The sequence below is a fragment of the Vombatus ursinus genome, unplaced genomic scaffold (genome assembly GCF_900497805.2).
Source record: "Vombatus ursinus unplaced genomic scaffold, bare-nosed wombat genome assembly UNPS02000582.1, whole genome shotgun sequence".
Classification (NCBI taxonomy): domain Eukaryota; kingdom Metazoa; phylum Chordata; class Mammalia; order Diprotodontia; family Vombatidae; genus Vombatus; species Vombatus ursinus.
Window position 1 is genome coordinate 12,023,018 of NW_020940360.1, and position 25,494 is coordinate 12,048,511.

General features: G+C 34.3%; 1 protein-coding gene across 1 annotated transcript in view; it reads right to left on the reverse strand.

Moving 5' to 3' along the window:
- Positions 1-25,494, reverse strand: part of RNGTT (RNA guanylyltransferase and 5'-phosphatase) — a 337,641-nt gene that overhangs the window by 211,739 nt on the left and 100,408 nt on the right. Inside the window, exons 10-11 of the mRNA XM_027856106.1 lie at positions 16,166-16,237; positions 1,132-1,296 (exon numbers count right to left, since the gene is read on the reverse strand). Of these exons, the coding sequence (XP_027711907.1) occupies positions 1,132-1,296; positions 16,166-16,237 (237 nt within the window). The remainder of the gene's footprint in view (positions 1-1,131; positions 1,297-16,165; positions 16,238-25,494) is intronic.

Consider the following 25,494-nt stretch of genomic DNA (forward strand, 5'->3'; position numbering starts at 1 on the left):
CTGAAGTGGTGATGTGCTGATTCTACGAATATGGAGTCATTAAAGCTCACAAAAGGATATTTGAAAAAGGGAAAGATAATGAAAGATAAGGGGAAAAAAACAATGACTTTATTTCTACTCAAAATAGGTGATGGAGAACAATCAACCCATATGTCTCTTTCCTTCTTCTGCACAACCATTATGAGAACGATCTACATATTTATCAAGGACATCATTGATGAAAATATGAGGAGAGAATAAGAAGACTTCACAAATGATAGTCTTTACAACCCTGCATAATGTTAGAAGTAGTAGAGGAAATCCTCTCTAGCGTAAATGCTGGGTGGACCCTTCCCTGAAGAATTTATGAAAATAAGATGGTTTTGAGTAACCCAGGATGAATAGTAAATAGGCTACAATTTAGACCACAGGAAGAAGTGTTCAAAAATGAGATTACAGATCTGCTGAAAAGTAAAAATTTGACTGTAGTTCTAAATGAGTTTGTGACAAAAGTGCTGAAGAAGTCAAGTTAAGACAGAAATGTCAGGTAAAGTCAATCATAAACTGCTTCCTAGAGAAGTTAGTTTTTAGATGGTGTCTAGAAGGGAAATGGGTTAGTGGAGTGAATGGAGAAAAGGATATTATAGCTATAGTAAATACTGTCGATCAAAACACAAAAGAAAAATAAAGCTATGTGAAAAATACAGCAAATTGATTACTTTGTCTTCAACAAAAAGTCCTAAAGTAATCTTAAACAGTATAACAAACAAGAAGATAATTGAAATAGACTACTAAACAACAGGTTCAGAATGACAAAATATGCAAGAACTGTAGGTTCTTGAGCAGGGGAATGACCTAATAAAAGAAAATTCATACTGTCAGTTCTTTTGAGCATGAATGCTCTCTTATCATAATGTGAGAAATGCCAGAGGAAAGGGCTCTGAAATGAAGAAAGCAGTTGCTCAGAAAGACTAAGAAGTACATTTAAAAAAACAACAACAACAACAACAAATAAGATATACTTGCCTTTTCAGGTCAATTCTAGCTCCTTTCAAATTGATTAATCAATGTAATAAATAGAAAGAAGAACCCTGTCTCATATTTCTGATATGCTAATCAATAAAACAAAAGCTTTTTCACAATCACATTTACCTTTCTTGAAATAGAGATGTCAAAAAATGGCTTGTGCCTAACACTAAATGGTTCTTGTGTTTTGTCAATGAGTCCATTCTTCATTTTTTCATGCCGAGGATTTATTATTTCTTTTTCAATACACTGCAATCGAGTGTTGAAATCACAATTTCCAACTGGCTGTGCCTGACAAAGAAAATCAAAGGAAACAATGATTTAAATTTCAATGTTTCCAAATATGTTACCAGAATAATTATCAAAAATGATTTTTAAAACTATCAAAAAACAAACATATGAAATTGAAAAGAGAGCAAATACACAAATAATGAAACATTTGCCAGGGATGCTACACTGGTTTAGCCTTTTAATGGATAATAGTGAAACCATCACATCAGTGCCTGATGTACAATATTAACAAGTGAAAATATACTTAGAATAACTAAACAAAAAAATCTATACACAGAAGAAATCCACATTACAGCCAATAATTGTAAATGACTGAGAAATCAATTTTTAAGAAAGCTCAAAAATGTTTTGGAAAAAAAAGAGTTAGTGTTTTCACACAGGAAATGATCATGTCATTTGAATGTTAGTAGTCACAGACTTAAATGGTCACAGATATGTCATAAAAATTAGAAGAAGATAAAGTACATTTCACAGCAATGACTAAAGAGTAAGTTCTTACACTAGACATAGAGAAGATTAAAAATGATAAAATAGATAAGTTTGATTACTCGCAATTTTAAACATCTTAATGAACAAAATTAACACTACTAGGTGAACGGGGGAGGGAGAGAGAAGAAGGAGGGAAATCCACGTATGAAATAACAAGAGCCTTACAACCAACACGTAAGGAGCTAACAGAAATATATAAGACCAAACAGCATTCCCTAACAGATAAGTGGCCAAAGGATATGAACAAACTATTAACAAAAGAATTATTAACTATTAGCAACAATGAGAAAGAATGTTCCAAATCACTAAAAAAGAAATGCAAGTCAAAATAACTCCATTCACATCCAGCATATTGGGTGAGCCTTAAGTCAAGTGTCACCTGTGAAACACACTAGCTCTGTGATCTATAGTTGTTTGTGTGACCCTAAATAAGTTAACATCTCAATGACCACAAGCAATTGCCCAAGACTATAAGTTACAGAACAACTGATAGCTGGCATTAGAAAAAGGAACTTACTGATAGGGAGATCTCTGTATCAACGAAATCTTAGATCCAGACTAAAAAAAAAAAAATGCAGTCCTATGCTAAGGTTCCATGTGATTCAGAGACAGATAAAGAGTAAGCATTTTATTAAAAAGCGCTGCTTTATATGTGCTGATGATACATGGTTCTGTTTTCCCCTGTCTGCTGCACTAAAATCACAAATGCATGATCATCAAGAAAGAAAAGTTCCTTACAAATCCTAATGTTTAAAGCAACACTATTTTGTAGTAGCAAAGAACTGGAAACAAAGAAGCCTGATTAGGATATGGTTAAATAAATTGCAACATATAAGTATAATGCATAACAACAACATTTAAATAGCACTTTAGGGTTTAAAGTGCTTTACCAAAAAAATCTCATTTGGTTTTCACAAAAAAACTTGGGAGGTAGGTGCTATTATTATCACCACTTTACAGATGAGGATACTGAGGAATAAATAGAAAAGCTAAATGACTTGCCCAGGATCACACAGCTAGTAAGTGTCTGAGGCTGGATTTGAACTCAAGTATTACTAATTCCAGGTTCTATGGCTCTCTCAACTTTGCCACCTCGCTGCCTCGTAATAATAGCTAGTATTTATATGGTACTTTAAGTTTTGTTAAGTGTTTTATGTATGTTATCCCATTTGACCCTCACAATAAATCTGGGAGGCAGGTCACGTTACAGCACTATTTTACAGATGAGGAAAGTGAGGCATAGAGCAATTAAGAGACATTATCAGCGTCACACAGCTAGTTAATGTTTGAGGCAGAATTAGAACTCAAATTATCCTGATTTCATGTCAGAAGATCTAGAATGAATTCTGAGAGCAAGTAATTTTATTTCTCTGGACCTCAATTTCCTTATCTGTAAAATGAGATGCACGAGGGTTGAAGTTAATAATGCTAAGAGAGAAGAAGCAAAGCTTGGCTCCTCCCTATCCCTTCTCTACACAATAATCTAGAAAAGGCACCAGAATGAATTGTGATCAAGAAAGCCAAGAAAAAGTCACAGTGAGTCATTTTTGTAGCCCGGGGAAGCTCAAACAGACAAAGAGGTTTGAGGGCAATGGTGTCAGAGTCTGGCCAGAGCATTTTTGGCAGGGAACATTTCAGTCCCTCATGACCGAAACAAGGCTGAGGCAGAGCACCAAAGCAAGAAGCACCAGGGAAGAAAGAGGTATCAAGGAATCCCTGAACTAGCACTGAGTTTAGGAACAGGGGCCATCTGGCAGCTCTGTCACCCACTACTTGTTTCCAGGTCACAGATACAGGATGGAGAGGAGCGATCCTAGCTGTGCATTGAGCAAAGATAAGTTCCAGATATAAAAATGTGCTGCCCAGATACCAAGACCAGAGATGGGAATTTCATTGAGTCTTCAGGCCAACATCTAAGCCTGCAATGGAATAATCAAGACAGGAGTCCTAGACCAAAGCAAAGTAAGACGTTTAGTCATTCTGCACCTGTAAAAGCTTCCAGTAGGCTAATAGGCACTAAGTCCAACAGCAGTTTATTGAAACTCCCAAGCAAAGACAAGCTAACAGACCTCAATCTGAGTCTGATACTTGCAAAACTCAGACCAGGAGGGCAATGAACAGACTTATTCCTGGATCATACCACATTGGTAGCACTGAAAACTTGGAGACTCCCCCAGACTGAGCAATAAAAGCAGCAGCAGCAGGACATGAAAAGACAGAAGCTCAGGTCAGAGATACTCTCCAAAAGTGTGCAAAGCCTAACACCAACATAACTTTTGAAGTCAAGAGCTAGTCTACAAGAATGAGCAAACAAACAAACAAACAAACAAAAAAAGACTCCCACCATAAAAACTTGTTATGGCAACAGGGGAAGCGCAATACCCAAACATAGATGAAAAGACTGATTCAAAAACAGGTACAAGCAAAGTCGCAAAGAAAAATGCAGAATTTCTAGAAGTTAGAGCAAGATTGTTTTCAAAAAGAGTTAAAATGATTTTTCTTTTCATATATTTTATTTTATTACATATTTCCAAATTATATATACAAATTTTTAACATTCTTTTTTTTTTTAATTTTGAGTTCCAGATTTTTTTCCCTTTCTCACTCTTCTTAACAACTTGAGAAGGCAATTTGAAATGAAATACACATGTGAAATCATGCAAAATATATTTTCATATTAGCCATGTTGTAAAAGGAAACAGACAAAAATGAAAAAGAAAATTTAAAAAAATATGTTTCGATTCGCATTCAGAGTTCATCGGTTCTTTCTCTAGAAGTAGATAGTATTTTTTACCATGCATCCTTTGGAGTTGTCTTGGATCATTGTTTTCATCAGAGTATCTAAGTCTTTCACAATTGATCAATCTTACAATGCTGTTGTTACTGTGTACAATGTTCTCCTGGTTTTGCTCACTTCACTTTGCATGAGTTCACATAAATCTTTCCAGGTTTTTCTGAAACTATCCTGTTCATCACTTCTTTTAGCACAAGGGTATTCCATAAAAATTATATACCACAACTTGTTTAGCCATTCCCCAAATGATAAGCATCCCCTCAATTTCCAGTATCTTGCCAATGTAAGAAGGGCTGCTATAAATATTACTGTATAAATAGGTCCTATTACCATTTCTTTGGGATACAAAACAAGTGGTGGTATTGCTAGGTCAAAGGATATGCACAGTTTTATATCTTTTGGGCATAGTTCCAAACTGTTCCTCAGAATTGTTGAACGAGTTTACAACTCCACCAATAGTGCATTAGTGTCCCTATTTTTCTACAATAACTTCACTCATTTATCATTTTCCTTTCCTGTCATGTTAGTCAATCTGATAGGTGTAAGGTGGCATCTCAAAGTTGTTTTAATTTGCATTTTCTAATCAGTAGTGACTTACAGAATTTTTTTTTCATGTAACTATTGATAGCTTTGATTTCTTCTTCTTAAATCTACTTGTTCACATCCTCTGACCATTTATCAACCAGGGAATGGCTCTGATTTTTATAAATCTGGTTCAGTTCCATATATATTTGAGAAATAAGGTCCTTATCACAGAAACTTGCAGTAAAAATTTTTTTCCTAATTTTGGCTGCATTAGTGTTTTTTTATGCAAAAGTTGTTTTTTTTTTTAAATTTCATGTAATCAAAATCATCCATTTTACCTCCTGTGATCCTCTCTATCTTTTGTTTAGTCAAAAAACGCTTCCCTTATCCATAGATCTGTCAGGTACATTTTTACATACTCCAATAATTTACTTATGATATCATCCTTTATATTTAAATTATTTCCCTTTATTTTGCCCTTATCTTGATATGTTAGATGTTGGTCTACACCTACTTTCTGCCAAACTGCTTTCCAGTTTTGTCATATAGTGACTACTTATCCAAAAGTCTATATCAAGAGTGGGGAACCTATAGCCTTGAGGCATGGTCTTCCAGGTCCTTGGGTGTGGCTTTTTGACTGAGTTCAAGTTTTACAGAACAAATTCTTTTATTAAGGGGATTTGTTCTGTGAAGTTTGGATTTAGTCAAAGGGCTGAACCTGAGGACCTAGAGGATCCCACGTGACCCCGAGACCACAGGTTCCCCACCCATGGTCTAGACTGCAGGATTTAACAAACACTATTTTACTATGGTGATTTGCTATTTTGTATTGTGTACCTAATCTACTCCACTGACCTACCACTGTATTTCTTAACCAGTACCAGATTGTTTTCATAATTAATGCTCTACAATATACTTTGAAACCTAGTACTGCTAGGCCATCTACCTTCACATTTTTTTTTTCACAGATTCCCTGGATATTCTTGACCTTTTGTTCTTCCAGATGAATTTTGTTATGATTTTCTCTAGCTCTACAAAATTTTTTGGTAGTTTGACTGGTATGGCAAATAAGTAAATTAACCTAAGCAGAATAGTCATTTTTATCATATTGGCTTGGCCTACATATAAACAATTAATATTTCTCCAATTGTTTAGATCTGTCTTTACTTGTATGAAAATGTTATATAATTGTGTTCATATAGTCCCTGGGTTTGTTTTGGCAGTTAGACTCCCAAACATTTTATGTTATCTTCCATTATCTTATATAGAATTTCTCTTTTTATCTCTTCCTGTTAGGATCTGTTGGTAGTATATAGAAGTACTGATGATTTTTTGTGGGTTTATTTTATATCCTACACATTTTCCAAAAGTGTTCATTCTTTAAACTAGTTTTTTAGTGACTTCTGTAGGGTTCTCTAAGTATACCATCATGTTATCTGCCAAAAAAAAAAAAAAAAAAGACAGTTTTGTTTCCTTATTGCCTATTTTTATTCTTTCAATTTCTTTTTCTTGGCTTATTGCAATAGTTACCATCTTTAGTACAACAGTGACTAATAATGGTGATAATGGTCATCCTTGCTTCACTGCTGATCTTACTATGAAGTCTTCAAGCTTATCCTCTTTACAAATAATACTTGCTTCTAGTTTTAGACAGATACTACTTATCATTTTAAGAAAAGTTCCATTTGTTCCTATGCTTTCCCATGTTTTTAATAGAAATAGGTTTTGTATTTTGTCAAAGGCTTTTTCTGCATCTACTGAGATAATCATATGATTTTTGTTGTTTTTGTTACTGACATGGTCAATTATATTGATATTTTTCCTAATACTGAATCAGATCTACATTCCTGATATAAACCCATCTGGTTACAGTATATGATCTTTGTGATATATTGCTGTCATCTCCTTGTAAGTATCTCATTTAAAAATTTTTGCATCAATATTCATTATGGAAATTGGCATTTGGTTTTCTTTCTGTTCTCATTCTTCCTGGTTTCCATATTGGCACCAAATTTGTGTCAAATAAGAGATTTGGTAGGACTCCTTCTTTACCTATTTTTTCAAATAGTTTATGTAGTATTGAGATAATTGTTTCTTACATGTTTGATAGAATTAACTTGTAAATCCATCTGGTCCTGGGAATTTTTTCTTAGGGAGCTCACTGATGGCTTTTCTAAGATAAGGGTAAAGTTTTCTATTTTTGTGCTGTTAATCTGGGCAGTTTATGCTTTTGTAAAAATTCATTCATTTTACTTAGATTGTCAGTTTGACTGGCATATAATTGGGTTAAATAACTCCTAATAACTGCTTAACTTTCATCTTCTTTGGTGGTGCATTCACTTTTTTCATTTTTGATACTAGAAATTTGGTTGTATTTTTTTTTAAATCAAATTAATCAATCTATTTTATTGGGTTTTTCCCCATAAAACCAGCTTCTAGTTTTATTTTTTTTCTGATTTATTTTTTTATTAATTTATTTTATTTATCAACAATCACTTCCATAAGCTTTTGAGTTTTAAATTTTTCTCCCTCTTCCTCCCCACCTCCCTTCCCAAGACGGTGCACAATCTGATATAGGCTATACATATACGTTCCTATTAAACATATTTTCACATTAGTAAAGGAAGACTCTATTTATTCCTATGGTCTATAGTGTTTTCAATAGGAATGGGTGTTGTGGTCTGTCAAAAGCTTTTTCTACATCTGTTGAAGATAATCAAGTGGTTTCTGTTAGTTTTGTTGTTGATATGATCAATCATGCTAACAGTTTTCCTAATATTAAACCAGTCCTGCATTCCTGGTATAAATCCGACCTGGTCATAGTGTATTATTCTTGTGATAATTTGCTGTAATCTATTTGCTAATATTTTATTTAAAATTTTTGCATTTAAATTCATTAGGGAAATCGGTCTAAAATTTTCTTTTTCTGTTTTGACTCTTCCCAGTTTAGGTATCAGCACCATATTTGTATCACAAAAAGAATTTGATAAGACTCCTTCTTCAGCTATTTTCCCAAATACTCTATATAGTATTAGAATTAATTGTTTTTCAAATGTTTGATGGAATTCTCCTGTAAATCTATCTGGCCCTGGAGATTTTTTCCTAGGGAATTCATCAATAGCTTGTTCAATTTCTTTTTCTGAGATGGGATTAAGTATTTTACTTCCTCTTCTGTTAATCTCAGCCATTTATATTTTTGTAAGTATTCATCCATTTCACTCAGATTGTCAAATTTACTGGCATACAGTTGGGCAAAATAGTTCCTAATTATTGTTTTAATTTCCTCTTCCTTGGTGGTGGATTCACCCTTTTGCATTTTTGATACTGGTAATTTGGTTTCTGTCTTTCTTTTTTTTTTTTTAATTAAATTAACCAAAGGTTTATCTATTGTATTGGTTTTTTCATAAAACCAGCACTTAGTTTTATTTATTAGTTCAATGGTTTTCTTACTTTCAATTTTATTAATCTCTCCTTAGATTTTTGGTATTTCCAACTTGGTGCTTAATTAAGGATTTGTAATTTGCTCTTTTCTAGTTTCGTTTTGTTTTTTAGTTATATGCCCAATTCACTGATCTACTCTTTCACTTTTATTGATGTATGTTTTTAGAGATATAAGTTTTCCCCAAATACTGCTTTGGCTGCATTCCATCAATTTTGGCATGTTATCTCATTGTTGTTATTATCTTTAATGAAATAATTGATTGTTCCTATGATTTGTTATCAGACCCACTCATTCTTTCCAATTTCAATTAACGTTTCATTTATGCTTCCGTGACCCCTGATTGAATGCAATTTTAATTGCATTATGGTCTAAAGAAGATGCATTTAACATTTCTGCTTTTCTGCACTTAGTTGTAATACATGGTCAATTTTTGTGAAGGTATTATGTACAGTTGAGAAAAGAGTATATTCCTATCTATTCTCATTCAATTTTCTCCACAGGTCTATCATATCTAATATTTCCCACATTTTATTTAACTCTTTAAGTTCTTTCTTATTTATTTCATGGTTAGATTTATCTAGCTGAGGGGGAAAAGCTGAGGTCATCAACTGGCATAGTTTTACTTTCTATTTCTTCCTGTAATTCACTTAACTTTTCCTTTAAGAATTGGGATGCTGTGCCATTTGGTGCATATATGTTTACTACTGATATTACTTCACTGTCTATGCTGCTTTTTAGTAAGATGTCGTTTCCCTGCTTATCTCTTTTAACTGGGTTTATTTTTGCTTTTGATTTGTCTGAGATTATGATTACTACCCCTGCCTTTTTCACATTAGTTGCAGCATAATAGATTCACTCCAGCCATTTATTTTTATTCTGTGTGTGTCTCTCTGGTTGAAGTGTGTTTCTTGTAAACAACATAGTGTTGCATTCTGGTTTCTAATCTATTAAGTGCTATCTGTTTCCACTGCTTATGTAAGTTCATCCTATTAATGTTTGCAGCTTTGATTACTAACCGTGCATTTCCCTCCAACCTATTTTCTTCTACTTATTCTGTCTCTGCCTCCCTCCCTCTCACTAAAATCCGTTTTGCTTCTGACCACTGCCTTCTTTTACTGACTCTCCTTTTATCACCCCCTTCTTAACCTAATCCCCTTCGCCTCCTACTTCCCTATCGGATAAAATAGATTTCATCACCCAACTGAGAGAGTGTGTGTGTGTGTGTGTGTGTGTGTGTGTACATACATATGTGTTTTCCATCTCTGAACCAACTTAGATGGTTGAGATCCAAGCACTGCCTGCCCCCTCCCCTATACACACAAACACATTCTCTTCCCTTCCACTGTAAATGCTCTTCCTTCCACGCTTTTTTTGCATGAGATTCTTTTTCCCATTCTTCCTCTTCTCCCTCCTCCAAGGACATTCCTCTTTCTCACCTATATACATATATATATATATATGTATATATATATTTTTAAACATCATCTGAACATAATCAACTCACTCCCATGTCCTCTTTCTATGTAGAATCTTTCTCACTGCCCTAATGATAAAATTCTCAGAAGTTACATGTATCACTTTCTGAAATATAAATGCAAATAGTTTAACCTTATTAAGTCCTTTACAATTACTCTTTCATATTTACCTTTTTATGCTTCTCTTGAGTTGTGTAATTGAAAGTTAAACTTCCTATTCAGCTCTGGCTTTTCTTCAGGAATGCTTTAAAGTCTTCTATTTCTGATTTTTTTTCCCCTTGAATAGGAGAAAAATTACACTCATTTTTGCATGGCAGGTTTTTCTCACTTGTAATTCCAGCTTTTTTGCAGCCTGAAATATCATATTCCAAGCCCTCCTCTGCTCCTTTAATGTGGTAACTGCTAACTTTTGTGTGATCCTGACCGGCTCCACAGTATCTGAATGATTTCTTTCTGGTTACTTGAAGTATTTTCTCTTTACCTGGGAGCTCTGGAATTTGGGTGCAAAATTCCTGGGAGTTTTCATTTTGGGATCTTGTTCCAGAGATGAGCCACAGATTCTTTTCAATTTCTATGCTGGTTCTAAGGTATCAGGGCAATTTTCCTTGATAATCTCATGAAACATGTCTAGGCCCTTTCTTTGACCATGGATTTTAGGTAGTCAAATAATTCTTAAATTATCTCTCCTGGATCTATTTTCCAGGTCAGTTGTTTTTCCAATGAGATATTTCCCATTTTCTTCTATTCTTCATTCTTTTGATCCTGTTTTATTGTTTCATGATGTGTCACGGAATCATTAGCTTCCACTTAACCAATTCTAATTTTTAAGGAATGATTTTCTTTAGTGAGCTTTTATACCTTTTCTTCCCATTTGGCCAATTCTGCTTTTCAAGGAGTTATTTTCATCAATGAACTTTTGTACTTTTTTCCATTTAGCGAATTCCGGTTTGTTTTTAATGTTTTTTCTTCATTATTTTTGCATTTTTTTAAACCAAGCTATTAAATGTCTTTTCATAATTTTCTTCCTTTGCTTTCATTTCATTAGTTAAATTTTCCTTTACTACTCTGATTAGGAAAATAATGTTTTAGTTCTTCCAGGAATTCTTTTTAGTTTGTATCCAATTCACATTTTTCTTTGAGAAATTGTTTGTAGCTGTTTTTGTTTTGTTTTGTTTTGTTGGGGGGGAGGGCAGGCAATGGGGTTAAGTGACCAAGTGTCTGAAATCGGATTTGAACTCAGGTCCTCCTGACTCCAGGGCCGCTGCTCTATCCACTGCGCCATCTAGCTGCCCCTGTTTGTAGCTGCTTTGACTTCATTATCTTCTGAGTAGTTTCTTGATCTTCCCTTTCATAGTAGCTTTCTACGATCAGATTCTTTTTTTATTGTTTACTCATTTTTCCACCCTATTTTTTTTTTTTTTTAGTTTTTTGATAACATTGAGCTCTGTTTCCCAGCCTGGAAATTGGCAAAATGGTCAAAGAGGTACAAAATATCATTCAAAAATAACTCCTTAAAATTTAGAATTGGTCAAGCAGAAGCTTGACTCCATGATACATCCAAGAAAACAGCCAATAAAGCAAAGTGAAAAAAAAAAAAAGAAAATAGAAGAAAATGTGAAATATTATTGAAAAAACAACTGATTTGGAAAATAGAGGAAAGATAATTTAAGAATTATTGGACCTCCTCATCAAAGAAATATTCTAAACACCATACTTCAAGAAATTATAAATGAAACTGCCCAGATATCACTGAATCAAGAGAGCAAGGTAGAAAAAAGAATCTACAGATTATTTCCTGAAAGACATCCCAAAGTGAAAACCTGCAGGAATACAGTAGACAAATTCTAGAGCTCCCAGGTGAAAGAGAAAATACTTCAAGCAACCAGAAAGAAATTATTCAAATACTATGGAACCACACTCAGGATCACACAACTAAAACAGCAGATGGTTTAGAATATGATATTCCAACAGATAAAGGAGCTAGGATTATAAATAAGAATAAACTACCTAGAAAAACTGAGTATAATCCTACAAGGAAGAAAATATTTAATGAAACAGGATTTTCAAGTATTCTTGATGAAAAGACAAGAGCTGAATAGAAAATGTGACATTCAAACACAAGACTCGAGAGAAGCGTGAAAAGGTAAACAAGAATGAGAAATCACAAAGGACTTAATAAGATTGAACTATTTAATTTCTACGTGGAAAAATGATACATGTAATTCCCAAGAACTTTGATCTTTATTAGAGTACTTAGAAGTTTACTTATGTAAAGGGCATGAGTGTAAGTCGATTATGTTGGGACGATCTCTAAAGAAAAATTAATTCCAATACTATATAAACTCTTTGGGAAAATAAGCAAAGAAGGAGTCCTAACAAACTCCTTTCATGATGCAAATATGGCACTGATACCTAAACCAGGAAGAGCACAGAGAAAGAAAAATAGAGACCAATTTCCCTAATGAATACTGATTCAAAAATTTTAAATAAAATACTTACAGGGAGATTACAGAAATATATCACAAAGATCACACATTATGACCAGGTGGGATTTAGACCAGGAAGGCAGAGCTGGTTTAATATTAGAAAAACTGTCAGTATAACTGACCATGTCAATAACAAAAACAAGAAAAATCATATGATTATTTCAATAGATGCAGAAAAAGCTTTTGATAAAATACATCATTCGTTCCTATTAAAAGCACTAGAAAGCATAGGAGTCAATTGAACTTTTCTTAACATGATAAACAGTAGCTATCTAAAGCCAAGAGCGGGTATTATCTGTAATGGAGATAAACTAGTAGGCTTCCAAATAAGATCAGAGGTAAAGCAAGGAAGTCCATTATCACCACTTTTATTCAATAATGTACTAGAAATGGTAGTGATAGCAAAAAGACAAGAAAAAGGAATCAAAGGAATAATAGGCAAAAAGGAAACAAAAATATCACTTTCTGAAGATAATACGATAGCTTACTTATGGAATCCTAGAGAATCAATTTAAAAACTCATACCAATCCTCTGCATTTCTATAAATTTCCAACAAAACACGGTAGAATGAGATACAAGGAAAAATTCTACTTAAAATAGCTACTGACAATATAAAATATTTGAAAGTTTACTTGCCAAGAAACATAATGGAACTATATGAACACAATTACAAAATACTCCTCTCACAAATAAAGAAGAGCTTAATAACTAGAGAAATACTAATTGCATATGGTTAGGTGGAGCCAAAATAATAAAAATGATAATACTACCTAAAGTAATTTACTCATTCAGTGCCACACTACTAAAGAATTACTTTACAGAACTAAAGAAAATAATAAAATTCATCAGGAAGAAAAAAGGTCGACTATCAAAGGAATCAAAGGGTAAAAAAATTTAAGGAAGGGGGCTTAGCAGTACCAGATCTCAAACTATATTACAAAGTAGAAATCATCAAAAAATTTGATACTGCATAAGAAACTGGTTGATCTATTGGAATAGGGTAGGTACACACTATACAGAGCAAATGAGCACAACTGCTTAATGTTTGATGTATCCAAAGATCCTTGCTACTGGGGCATGAACTCATAATCTGACAAAAACTACTAGGAAACCTGGAAAGTAATCTGATAGAGAGTAGGCACAGACCAACATCTCATGGTGTATACCAAGATAAGCTCAAAATGGGTATATGATTTAAAGATAAAGAGTGATATCATAAGGAAATTTGGGGAGCATAGAAAAAGTTACCTGTTAGATTGATGGATGGGAAAGAGTTAATAGCCAAACAAGAGACAGACATGTTCATGGTATGCAAAATGGATAATTTTGATTACAATAAAATTAAAGTCTTCACACAAATAAAATCAATACAGCCACAATTAGAAGAAAAGCAGCAAATGGGAAAGGGAAGTGAATTTACAGCAAGTACCTCTGATAAAAGTCTCAATTTTCAAATATATATATAAATGAGTCAAACTTACAAAATAAGACCCATTCCCCATTTTGTACATGGTCAAAGGATACGAAAAGGTAGTTTTCAGAGGAAGAAATCAAAGCTATTGATAACTCATGAGAAAAAATGTTCTAAATCACTAATAATTAGATATAAAAATAAGAACTCTAAGGTACCACTTCACACCCATCAGATTGGCTAAGATGACAAAAAAGGAAAATTACAAATGTGGGAGAGGATGTGTAAAAGTACTATTGACAGAGCTGTGAACTAGTTCAACCATCCTGGAGAACAATTTGTTATAATGCCCAAAGGGCAATAAAACTGTGCATACACTTTGACCCACTACTAGAGTTATACCCTAAGGAGATCAAAGAAAAAGGAAAAGGACCACCTGTATGTCCAAAAATATTTATAACTGCTCTTTTTGTTGTGGCAAAAAATTGGAAACTAGGGAATAGTTAAACAAGTTAGGGAACATGACTGTGATGGAATACAACTATGCTGTAAGAAATGATGAAGGGAATGGTTTTAGAAAAACCTGGGAAGATTTATATAAGTCGATTCAAAATTAAATAAGCAGAACTAGAAGAACATTACACACAATAACAGAATTAGCGTACAATAATCAACTGTGACCAGCCCTGAAGTCAGGAGGACCTGAGTTCAAATCAGGCCTCAGACCAAACACTTGACACTTACTAGCTGTGTGACCCTGGGCAAGTCACTTAACCCCAATTGCCTCACTTAAAAAAAAAAAAATCAACTGTGAAAGACTTGGCTACTCTGATCTATACAGTGATCCACAACAATTCCAAAGAGCTTATAATGAAAAATGCTATTTACCTCCAGAGAGAAAATTGATGGACTCTATAAGTGAAAAATGAAGCATATTTTTCCACCTTTTAAAATTGCCCTTTTTTGTCAATACAGCTAATATAGAAATATGTTTTGCATGATTTCATATGTATAGTGGGTATGAGGATTAGGGGAAGGATAGAATTTGGAACTGAAAGTTTAAAATGTTTAATTTTTTTTAAAGAAAATAAGCTCATAGTGGGTATAACCTGTTTCTTACTCAATCTAAATAAAAATACTCATTGTACAAGTATCAAGCACATAGCACTAAGCTCACCAAAGACCATTCAATAACCAGGACATGGCCTTGACTAGTATAGGCACCCAATCATTTTTTCATTGAATTGAATCAAACTTGATTAATTCAAAAGCTTTTATTTAACTTTTGATTGCATTTACTCATTTAATCAAAGCTTTACTAGCGGTGCTGCTAAACAGTATATTCTGGTTTGAATTTCACAACTTTCTCACCTATTAAATGTGATGATACAGGTGCTAATATCTCAAAAAATTAAATCACAGGAAGGAAAAAAGAACAAATTCAGATAACTTGAATAATAATCAAAAGCAGACCAATTCTTGTGTTGTTGTTTTTTTTCCTCTTGTAGCAAAGATACTGATGTATTAATTACTTCTGTCAACTAGTTATGTTTCTATTTATAAATTATAAAAAATGAAATTTGGGAGAATTCTTTAAGTCAGCTTCTTACTTTTCCTAGGATTGAGAAACAATGTGGTAACGGAGAGCCAGCATTTTAATCAGGAAGAGCTGGACTCAAGATCAGTATCTGACTTATACTGCCTATGAGAGTATGAAAAAGTCACTTAACCTCTCAATGCCCCAGAATACTTTTATCTTTATGTTGCAGAACAGGTGCCAACGTATATTGGCAGAAAGAGTTTCCTCATTGGAACTTCCATGTAGTATTGAAATCAAAGGTCTACTCAAAATAATAACAGACTTAACATTTAAGTTACAATCTTATAGGGGTACAATATCCTGGAAAGGCAGGTAGAAATTAAGTATTTTCACTCCTTCATTCGGATTTTATCTAATATGAAACCCAGAATATTTAATTCCTGTGAAAATCATACATTTATTAGAAAACAAGATTATTTTAAACTATTGGAAAAATATAAGACCTCTGTATTTGTTCAAGAACACTGTTTTAAAAAGAAAAACTCAAGACCTGAAGTTTCATCCAACACAACTTCTCAGAAATGCTAACAGCTTTCTGAGCTCAATTATTTGCAAAAAATATTTTCCAACTTAAACCATATTGATTATTTTAGAATATCTTAACTTTTAAAACAAAAACAGTATATCAGTTTTTAGAGGTACTTACATTAAATTTAATTATGTCGTATATCAAGTACCGAGGAACGACCTGTCCATTTACTTTGTCAACAATCATTTCCTTTAAAGAAGAAAAAAAAACTTGTTCATAAAAATAATTTCATGTCTATTTTTAATGTATTACAATGATAACAGTTTCTCATCACATCATGTATTAAGTTCACTAAACTTCTATTATCACTAGATAAAAGAAAAAACATCTGAATTTCAAAAAAAACATTTTTGAGAAATTTAATTCTATCATTATAACTTTGTTATAGATATAATTAGTTAGGTCTTAAATCTATGAATAAGTTCAAATGGTTAAAGAGTAGTCCTAATGAGATCTTGATCAAAGGTTCAATACCTGACTTGTCCAATTTTAATATTATTCTTTTCCAAAGCCCTGACTTAGCAGACATAACAGGACACTGGATGATGGGGACCCTGATCAATCATTTCTCACCCCATTCAATAGCAGGTAAATTCCCAGTTCTGTCTGCCCTTATACTTGTGATTCAGTTCACGTGCTCTAAATGAAAATCTTTTTGTTTCCTTATCCTAATTATTCCCAAATTGTCATCCTTGTCCACACCTCCATAGCCCACAGCCCCTTCTGCCATCTCCCAGTTTCATGTGCCCCTAGAATCTTCCAATTTACTGTTAACTCCCCTTTATCTTTGATATCTTCACTTCAAATTTTTTCCAACTCTCTCTGTTATCAAAAACCTAGCTCTCTCCAGAAGATACCACACCAATGCCCACTCTCTTCAGTAACGGTTGAGCCTTCTCTCTCATGTTCTCATCTCAAATACACTGAGCAAGAAGGAAGCATAAGGTATACTTCTTTCTCTAGACTACCACTTTTCCTATCACCATCACTCAGGAACTTCTCTTTTGAAGTTCACACCAACCATATTCAAATTTTCATTGCTATGTTCAAACAGCTTCCTAGTTATTTTCCTTCTTTTGTCAAGGTGTTCATTATCTTACCCACAATCTTCCCTCTCTATCCAAACCCCTGCTCTCATATTTGTAATTTTAATATGCATATCTCATCCTGAATACAGAGGCAGGCTACTTCATCAGTCTTTTCAGTTTCCATGACCAAAATTTTCACTCTATCTTAGCCACTCATAGGAAAGATCATATCCCTAATCCCATCATCAATGACAACTGTGATGCCTTAGTGATCCAGAAACCTGAAATTCCTTTCTATCTTTCCTTTCTATTACCTAACTTATCATCTCTAAGACTACCTCCTCATAAAACTATTCTTTAGCCTCAACTAACCTCAATTCTTTCCAAGCCTCCCTATTGTTTCAACCCCCATGCCACTTCTTTCTTCTTCTCTTCTAGTTTAATGAGAAATAAATACCTTTCCTAAGTTACTCCATACATTAAAATCTTTATCCATTCTCTCCTTTTTTCTAGGTCCTAAGAAAGAAGTGGCCCTTTTCCTTGCCAAAACAAACCACCAATTGGTGCTTTGATCTCCTTCCCATCTCTCTACAAGTTTACCCCTTTGAATAACCCCTCTTTTTCTCATCTTAAATCCTCCTTATCACCTAGATCACTCCTACCTACAAACTTCCTCAAGTCTTGACCCTTTCAACTTCTCAAGTTATCCTATATTGCTCCTTCTTTTCCACAACTCAACTCCCCAAAAGGGTCTGTTTCATTTATTGCCACCATTTTCTCAGCTCCAACTAGCTTTTGACAAAGGGGTGACCCTTGTAAATATGGCTTCCTACTATCACCACTCCACAAAAACCGCTTTCCACAAGATGACCGACAATCCCTTACCTACTAAATCCAAACACCTCTATTAAAGTCTTCATTCAATTTCACCTCTCCGCAGTTTCTAGTACTGTTAACCACACACTTCCTGCAGGATGCTCTCTCCTCTCTTGATTTCTATGACAATATTCTCTCTTAGTTTCCTGACTATCTAAAAACTTCCAAGTCTCCTTTGCAGGATCATCAATTTTCCCAGTATGAGTAGATATCCAACAGGGCTTTGTTCTGGACCTTCTTCTCTTCTCTGTCTACTCATCAATTCTTATCAAGTCAATTCTCATCTCTATTTAAATAAAACCCAAATCTATTTATCTATTCATATACACATATATATATTTATATATATAAATCTATCCATCTATATATACGTATATGTACATATCCAATCCCAATCTTTCTTCTGAATCCTAGTCCCACACCGCCAGCTGCCTGCTGGTCATCTCCATATGGCTATCCTATCCATTTTTTAAACTTAACATGCCTAAAAGAGAACTAAATATGCACGTGTTATTCTGAACACACAGGGTTTCTCCCAAAACTCATTCAAAAAATATAAATGGAAATATAAATGGAAAAACAACAATAAGATTATTAAAACCCACTAAAGGCCAGGCACCAATATGGTAAGGCTCTGACAGAAAGTGGGGGGGGGGGAGCGCAGAAGTACGCACACTGAACTTCCTAAGAAAGGATGATCTGGTCCAGGTCAGAACAAAAGATCAGGTTAAAGTTTCCATACTGATCAGCAGTGGTAGCAGGCCCATCAGTGGCTGTTGTACTTTTGGCCTGGACAAAATAGGAGACAGTCTCAAAAAAAAAAAAAAATTGGCCCCAAGAAGATATGAGAAGACAGTTACCCCCCACCACCATACATAGGCAAAGATGTGGAACTTTGGGTATGCAATAATGCATATGCTGTCAGACTTTTTTTAAATGTGTTTGCTGATTTTACTGAACTTTTCCTTTGCTTCTTTTTATTCTTTATGATAAAGGAGGACTTTCTCAGAGAAGGCTGAATTTGAAAATGTAGTTAATGAAAAAAAAGTACAAATAAAATTTTATTTTTACAAAGACCATAAATTCCTTGGAGATGAAAACTAGCTGATTTTTGCATTTGTGTTCCCAGTACTTAGTCTAGTGCTTGGCACATGGCAGGTACTTAATAAATGCCTTTTCATTTAGAGGAGAGCAGGTAATCAAAGGCATGGTAATGCTAAGTAAGGTAGAAGTTTCTAGTCTCCCAATCCCATGGTACAGGGCCATTCACCTATGGTTTTTCACCATAGGCATCTCATCTACTCCATCCCTATGGTCCAATGGAATCAAGACATTCATAGAAAGAATGAAGGACTGGGGCAGATGGACATCATCACTGGAATACTCAAGTAAGAGACCAGATTGTGAAGTGTATTGGCTACTGTTCACTGTTCTAAGCTAACTAACAAAGAAGTACAAGTAAGACCATTTTAGGAGATGAGGATTAAAGGCAAATATGAAAGCATTATTAGAAGCATGACAAAAGCAGACTAAGGCAAGGGGGTGGGGATAGGTTCATATTCTGCATATGCTGATAGAGACATTAAAAAGGAAAGTGAACAGATTCTCTCTATTTAAGGGCCATTCCAGGACTAGGGCCAGTTTGCTACTTTGTAATAGACTAACTATATGGGGTCTTTTCTATCATGAAGGGGATGATTTGGTTTTACATTCCTCAGCCTCCAACTAATGGCAGGAACAACCAAGTGCTGTATACAAAATACAAAAGTGAAACAGCCCTTGCCTTGAAGAAGCCTTTTGAAAACAAGAAGTACAGATGACCCTTTCTGGGAGTTTAGTTATGAAAAGGAAAAAGCAAGACAGGATAACTTGAGTGGAAGAAAGGACCATGAAATTCTATACCCTATATCTTCTTATCAAAGATCCCATTTTACCACTAAGGAAGTAGGACAGGAAAAGAGTGTTTGTATAGCACCTACTATGTGTTAGGCTGTTGTATTTTACAAATATTATCTTATCTAACTCTCATTACAACTCTGAGGAAGGTGTTATTATCTCCATTTTACAACTGAGGAAACTGAGGCAAACAGAGGTTAAATGACTTATCCAGAATCACAAAGTAAGTGCCTATGCCTGAATTTGAATTCGGGTCTTCCTGACTCCAGACCCAGTTCTCTAATCATCATGCTACCTAGCTGCCTAAGTATAAGTATGGGCCCAAGATCACAGGATAAAATGAACTTTTGACTTTGCACTAAACTTCAAGTGGAGAAGCCAGAAGTGAACTGTTATTAAAGACTCAAATAAAAGAGCTTTTAAGAGGCCAAGACCCACAAAAGAGGTAAAAATTGGAAGCAGCAAATTATTAATCTGCAATCATTACATTCTTTCTCCCTTATATGTGTATCACTGTTGTACTAATAGTCTTCCAACACAACCCAAGTGATATAAAATATGTAATACAAAGATATAAACTGTGTGTCTATGTACAGACTTGTACAATTAATTTAGTGAGATATAAGGATAGACACCTTTCCACGTTCCTTAAATAGATACTCTTGGGAAGTGATGTCCACTTATTTTTCCAATATCAGAATGAATTAGTGAACTGAAACACTGTCCCAAGTGTCAACTGTCCTGAATTACGTTGCTTTCAATAAAGATAAGAGCTCATATTTACAGAGAAATTCAAAGTTTGCAAAGTGCTTTACATACATTTTCTCATTTAAACGTCATAGGTCTTCAAGGCTTGTTTGCTGAATGAAGTTATTAAGTTTTGAAAACATTAGCAAATGGAGCTTATTTATCTTTTATTCACATAAAGTTTACAGACTTGAAAAGAATATTAAGCATATTCACCCACAAACTAAAAAGCAAGTAAGAGAAAAGAGAAGATATTTTCTTTGCCTTCAAGAAACATATAATTGAATCGTAGGAACAAGTCAAACACAAATACCTGAAAACACACAAACCAGTGTTTGACATGTACCATCACTTTAAAAGTTTGTGTTTATTAACTAATACTCCACAAGCTATTACTTCCTCCTGGGTATTATGCCGCAAGTCAGCAAACTGATGCTAGATATTCAGCGGTGCCTTACTCATTGTCACAAGGTTAGCAAATAGCAAGGCCATAATTTAAAACCAAGTCTCTGAATTCCAATCCACAAATACACCCCTTTGTGTACATGTAAATATAAATACTTATATTTACAGTGTAACATTCTAGATAGCCACAGTTATCTACATATACAGGGATAGCTAATCAACATGCATTTATTGAACAACTACTATGTTTCAAGTTGCTTAAGGGCCAAGAATACAAAGACAAAAATGAAACTATCCACGCCAAATCAAAAACCTTATATCCTATCAGGGGACAGAGGTGTACTTATATAAGTATACAGAAAATAAATACAAGGTAATGGGGGGTGGGGGAGGCTCTAAACAACAGAGGGGAGGGAGGGTGTCAGGAAAGGCTTCCTACTGATGGAACATAAGCTTTGCTTTGAAGGAAACAAGGGATTCTAAGAGGCAAAGGTGAGAAAGAAATACAGTCTAGTCAAGGGAGACTGTACACTGTCATGAAGATAAGAGAAAAAGACAAAAGATAGAATGTTATGCATGAGGAATGGAAAGAAGACTTATTCTGAAAGACTGTAGAGTGTGGGAAAGGGAATTATACACAATAAAGTTGGAAAGACAGGTAGGAGCAGGTTGTGATGGGTTTTAAATGCCAAACTAAAGGGTTTATATGTGATTTCAGAAGCATTAGGTGGCCACAGAAGTTTATTTAATAGGGAAATAGTATGGTCTGACCACTTTAGCAAATTACTTTGGCAGTTATGTGAAGGATGGATTGGAGCCTTGAGGCAGGAAAACAAAGTAGAAGGCTATTGCAATAGCCCAGACAGAGATGATGAGGACGGGAACTAGAGCAGTGACTATGTTCATAGAAAGGATGTGAGAAAGATGCAGAACCAACAGTTTTTTCAGTGACTTCTAGGAGAATATGCTATTTTTCTCCTTGACATTTTGGTGTATAACATTTCCCATACACATCCAGCTTCATTTTTGTTTTTAGTTAAGAAAAATAATTTATTTGAATAAATCCTTATTCTTCTTTCTACCTATGAGGAAGGCTTCCCATTGAGGCAGACATAGTTTGAATCCTGAATGAGAAAGCTATGTGGCTCCAAATAACAGGAAATCTGATATAGATAAATCCAATTAACTTGATTTATTCTTCAATTTGCTTACTACTATAGAACTGTCATTTCTTCTATGACTTCTCTGAAAGATATAGAAAGGGAAATTTCCTGTTCTGCAGAACATCACCAGTCAGATTCCTTGTAATAACAGCTTACCAGGTAGCAAAATGGCACAGCAATTAGGGTGCCAGACTTAAGAATCAGGAAGGCAAAGGATCCAGAATTACAACCAAGAATCACCTATCAGCAAAATCAAGTATAATCCATCACAGGGAAAAATAGACATTTAATAAAACAGACAACTTTCAAGTATTCCTGATGAAAAGACCACAGCTAAATAGAAAATCTGACTTTCTAAAACAAGACTCAAGAGAAGCACAAAAAGGTTAACAGGGAAGAGCAATCATAAGAGATTCATTAAGGTTAAACTGTTTACATTCCTACATGGGAAGATAATGCTTATAACACCTAATAACTTTGTGATTATTAGGACAGTTAGGAGGAGTATACATAGACACAGTGCAGAGGTATGAGTTGACTATGATGGGATGATATTTAAAAAAATAAAATTAAGTGGTGAGAAAGAGGGATGCAGTGGGAAAACGGGGAAGGGAGAAGTAGAATGGGATAAGTTATCTCACATAAACGAGGAGCAAAAGAGCTTTCAGAGTGGAAAGGATTGGGGGTGAGGTGGCAGACAATATGCTTGAACCTTACTCTCATAGGAATTGGCTCAAAGATGGAATAGCATACACACTCAGTTGGGTACAGAAATCTATCTTACCTTACAGGGACGTAGGAGGGAAAAGAGATTGGGGGGGGCGATTTGATAAAAGGGAGGGCAGACTGGGGGAAGTAATAGTCAGAAGCAAAACATTTTTGAGGAAAGACTGGACAAAAGAAGAGAGAGAAAAGGATAGACAGGTGGGAAACACAGAATGGAGGGAAATGCAGAGTTCGTAACCATAACTGGAAAATTTTTTACAGCAAGTTTTTCTGATAAAGGTTCATTTCTTAAATACATAGAGAACTGAGTCAAATTTATAAGAATACAAGTCATTCCCCAATTGATAAACTGTCAAAGGATATGAACAGGCTGTTTTAAGATGAAGAAATTAAAGCTATCTATAGTCAAATGAAAAAAATACTCTAAATCACTACCGATAAAAAAAATGCAAATTAAAACAACTCTAAGGTATCACCTCATACCTATCAGATTGGCTAATATGACAGAAAAGGGAAAATGACAAACATTGGAAGGGATGTGGAAAAACTGGGATGCTAAAACTCCATTGGTACAGTTGTAAAGCGATTCAACCATTCTAAAGAACAATTTGGAACTATGTTCAAAGGGCTATAAAACCATGTATATGATAATCAATTACGACAGACTTAGGTCTTCTCAGCAATACAATGACCTAAGATAATTCCAAAAGACTCATGATAGAAAATGCTATCCATATCCGGAGAAAGAACTACAGAGTCCGAACATAGATCAAAGCATACTATTTTCACTTTCTTGTTGTTGTTTTTTTTTTCTCATGATTTTTCCATTTTGTTCTGATTGTTCTTTCACAACATGACTAATGTGGAAATATGTTTAATATGATTGTACATGGATAACTTAGATCAGATTGCTCATCATCTTGGGGAGGGAGGACGGGAAGGAGAGACCAAAAAATTGAAACTCAAAAAATGTTGAAAAAAAAAGCAAAAAATAAAATAAAATAAAATAAAAAACCATGCATTCTCTTTGACCCAACAATGGCACTACTACGTCTGTATCACAAAGAGATACCTTCCCTCCCCAAAAAAAGAAAAGGACTTATATGTATAAAAATATTTATAGCAGCTCTTTTTGCAGTGATAAAGAACTGGAAATTGAGGGGTTGTCCGTCAACTGGGGAATAGCTGAACAAGTTGGGGTATATGATTGTGATGGGAATAGTACTATGCTATAAGAAAGGACAAACAAGATGCTTTCAAGAAAACCTGGAAAGATTTACATGAAGTAAGGCAAAGTGAAGTAAGCAAAACCAGAAGACACATAGTAACAGCAATGCTGTATCATGAACAACTGTGAATGACTTAGCTAGTCTCAGAAATACAATAATCCAAGACAATTCCAAAAGACTTACGTTGAAAAATGCTATCTACCTTCATAGAAAAAACTGATGGAGGCAGAATACAAATTGAAGCAAACTTTTTTTTTTTTACTTTCTTTATTTCTCTTGGGGTTTTTTTTGGTGTGTTTTCTTTATGATATGATTAATATGGAAATACATTTTGCATGACTGTACATGTATAACTTACACCAAATTGCTTGCCTTCTCAGTGAGGGGGGAAGGAAGGGAAGGAGGAAGCAAGAGAATTTTGAATTCAAAATTTTAAAAAGTGAGTATTAAAAATTATTTTTACCTGTAATTGGGAAAAAATTAAAATATTTTTAAATGTATCAAATATTTAGTGCAAAGAATTAATCCCATAGCCATCCTCATTCTCTGGCCCCTGGACTAAATCAGTATTTCTTAAGCATTAACAAAGTAGCTCTTTCAAGCTGATGTGTTCTTATTCTGAATCCCAAGATTTTACACTGTTATTCTACAATACATTCATCTTATCCTACATCAGGCCCACGTTATCAGTATTTGTCTTCCTCTTGGTGATATTCCACAATTACCACAGCAGATACAATTAAAAACGCATATTGTAGAAATTAAAAAAATTATAAAAAGAAATAAGCATAACTGTAAAAAAATAATACCTTACGTGTAGAAGTGTTTTAACGTCTATTAAACATTCCATTTGATTCATACAACTTCCCTAGAGACATATATAAAAGCATTATAATGACATTTTACAAATACAGAAAATGAGCTAACAAAAGGAAGAAAGCGCCTGTTTGAAAGCTGCACAGCTAGACAGGGGCAGAGCTAAGATATGAATCGAAGTATTCTTTAGATTTCAAGTGTTTCTTTCACTATACACAATACGTGCAAACTGAACTCATTATCTTTTCCCAAAATCCCTCTCCTCTTCTTAAATTCCTTATTACTATTGAGGGTATACTGTCCCAGATTCCCAAGCTTGCAACCTAGACATCATCCTTGACTCTTCATTCCCTCTCAAATAATATCCAATCTGTTATTAAGTACTTTTCTACTTTCTAGTTTCATAACATCTCTAGTATACACCTCCTTCTCTTCTCTTTACACTGACACTATCCCTGTGCAGTTAGTACAGGTGTACTTGTGCAATAACCAGCGGATTGGTCTCCCTGCCTCAAGTCTCTCCCCACTCTAGCCCAATTTCCACTCAACTGTCAAACTGA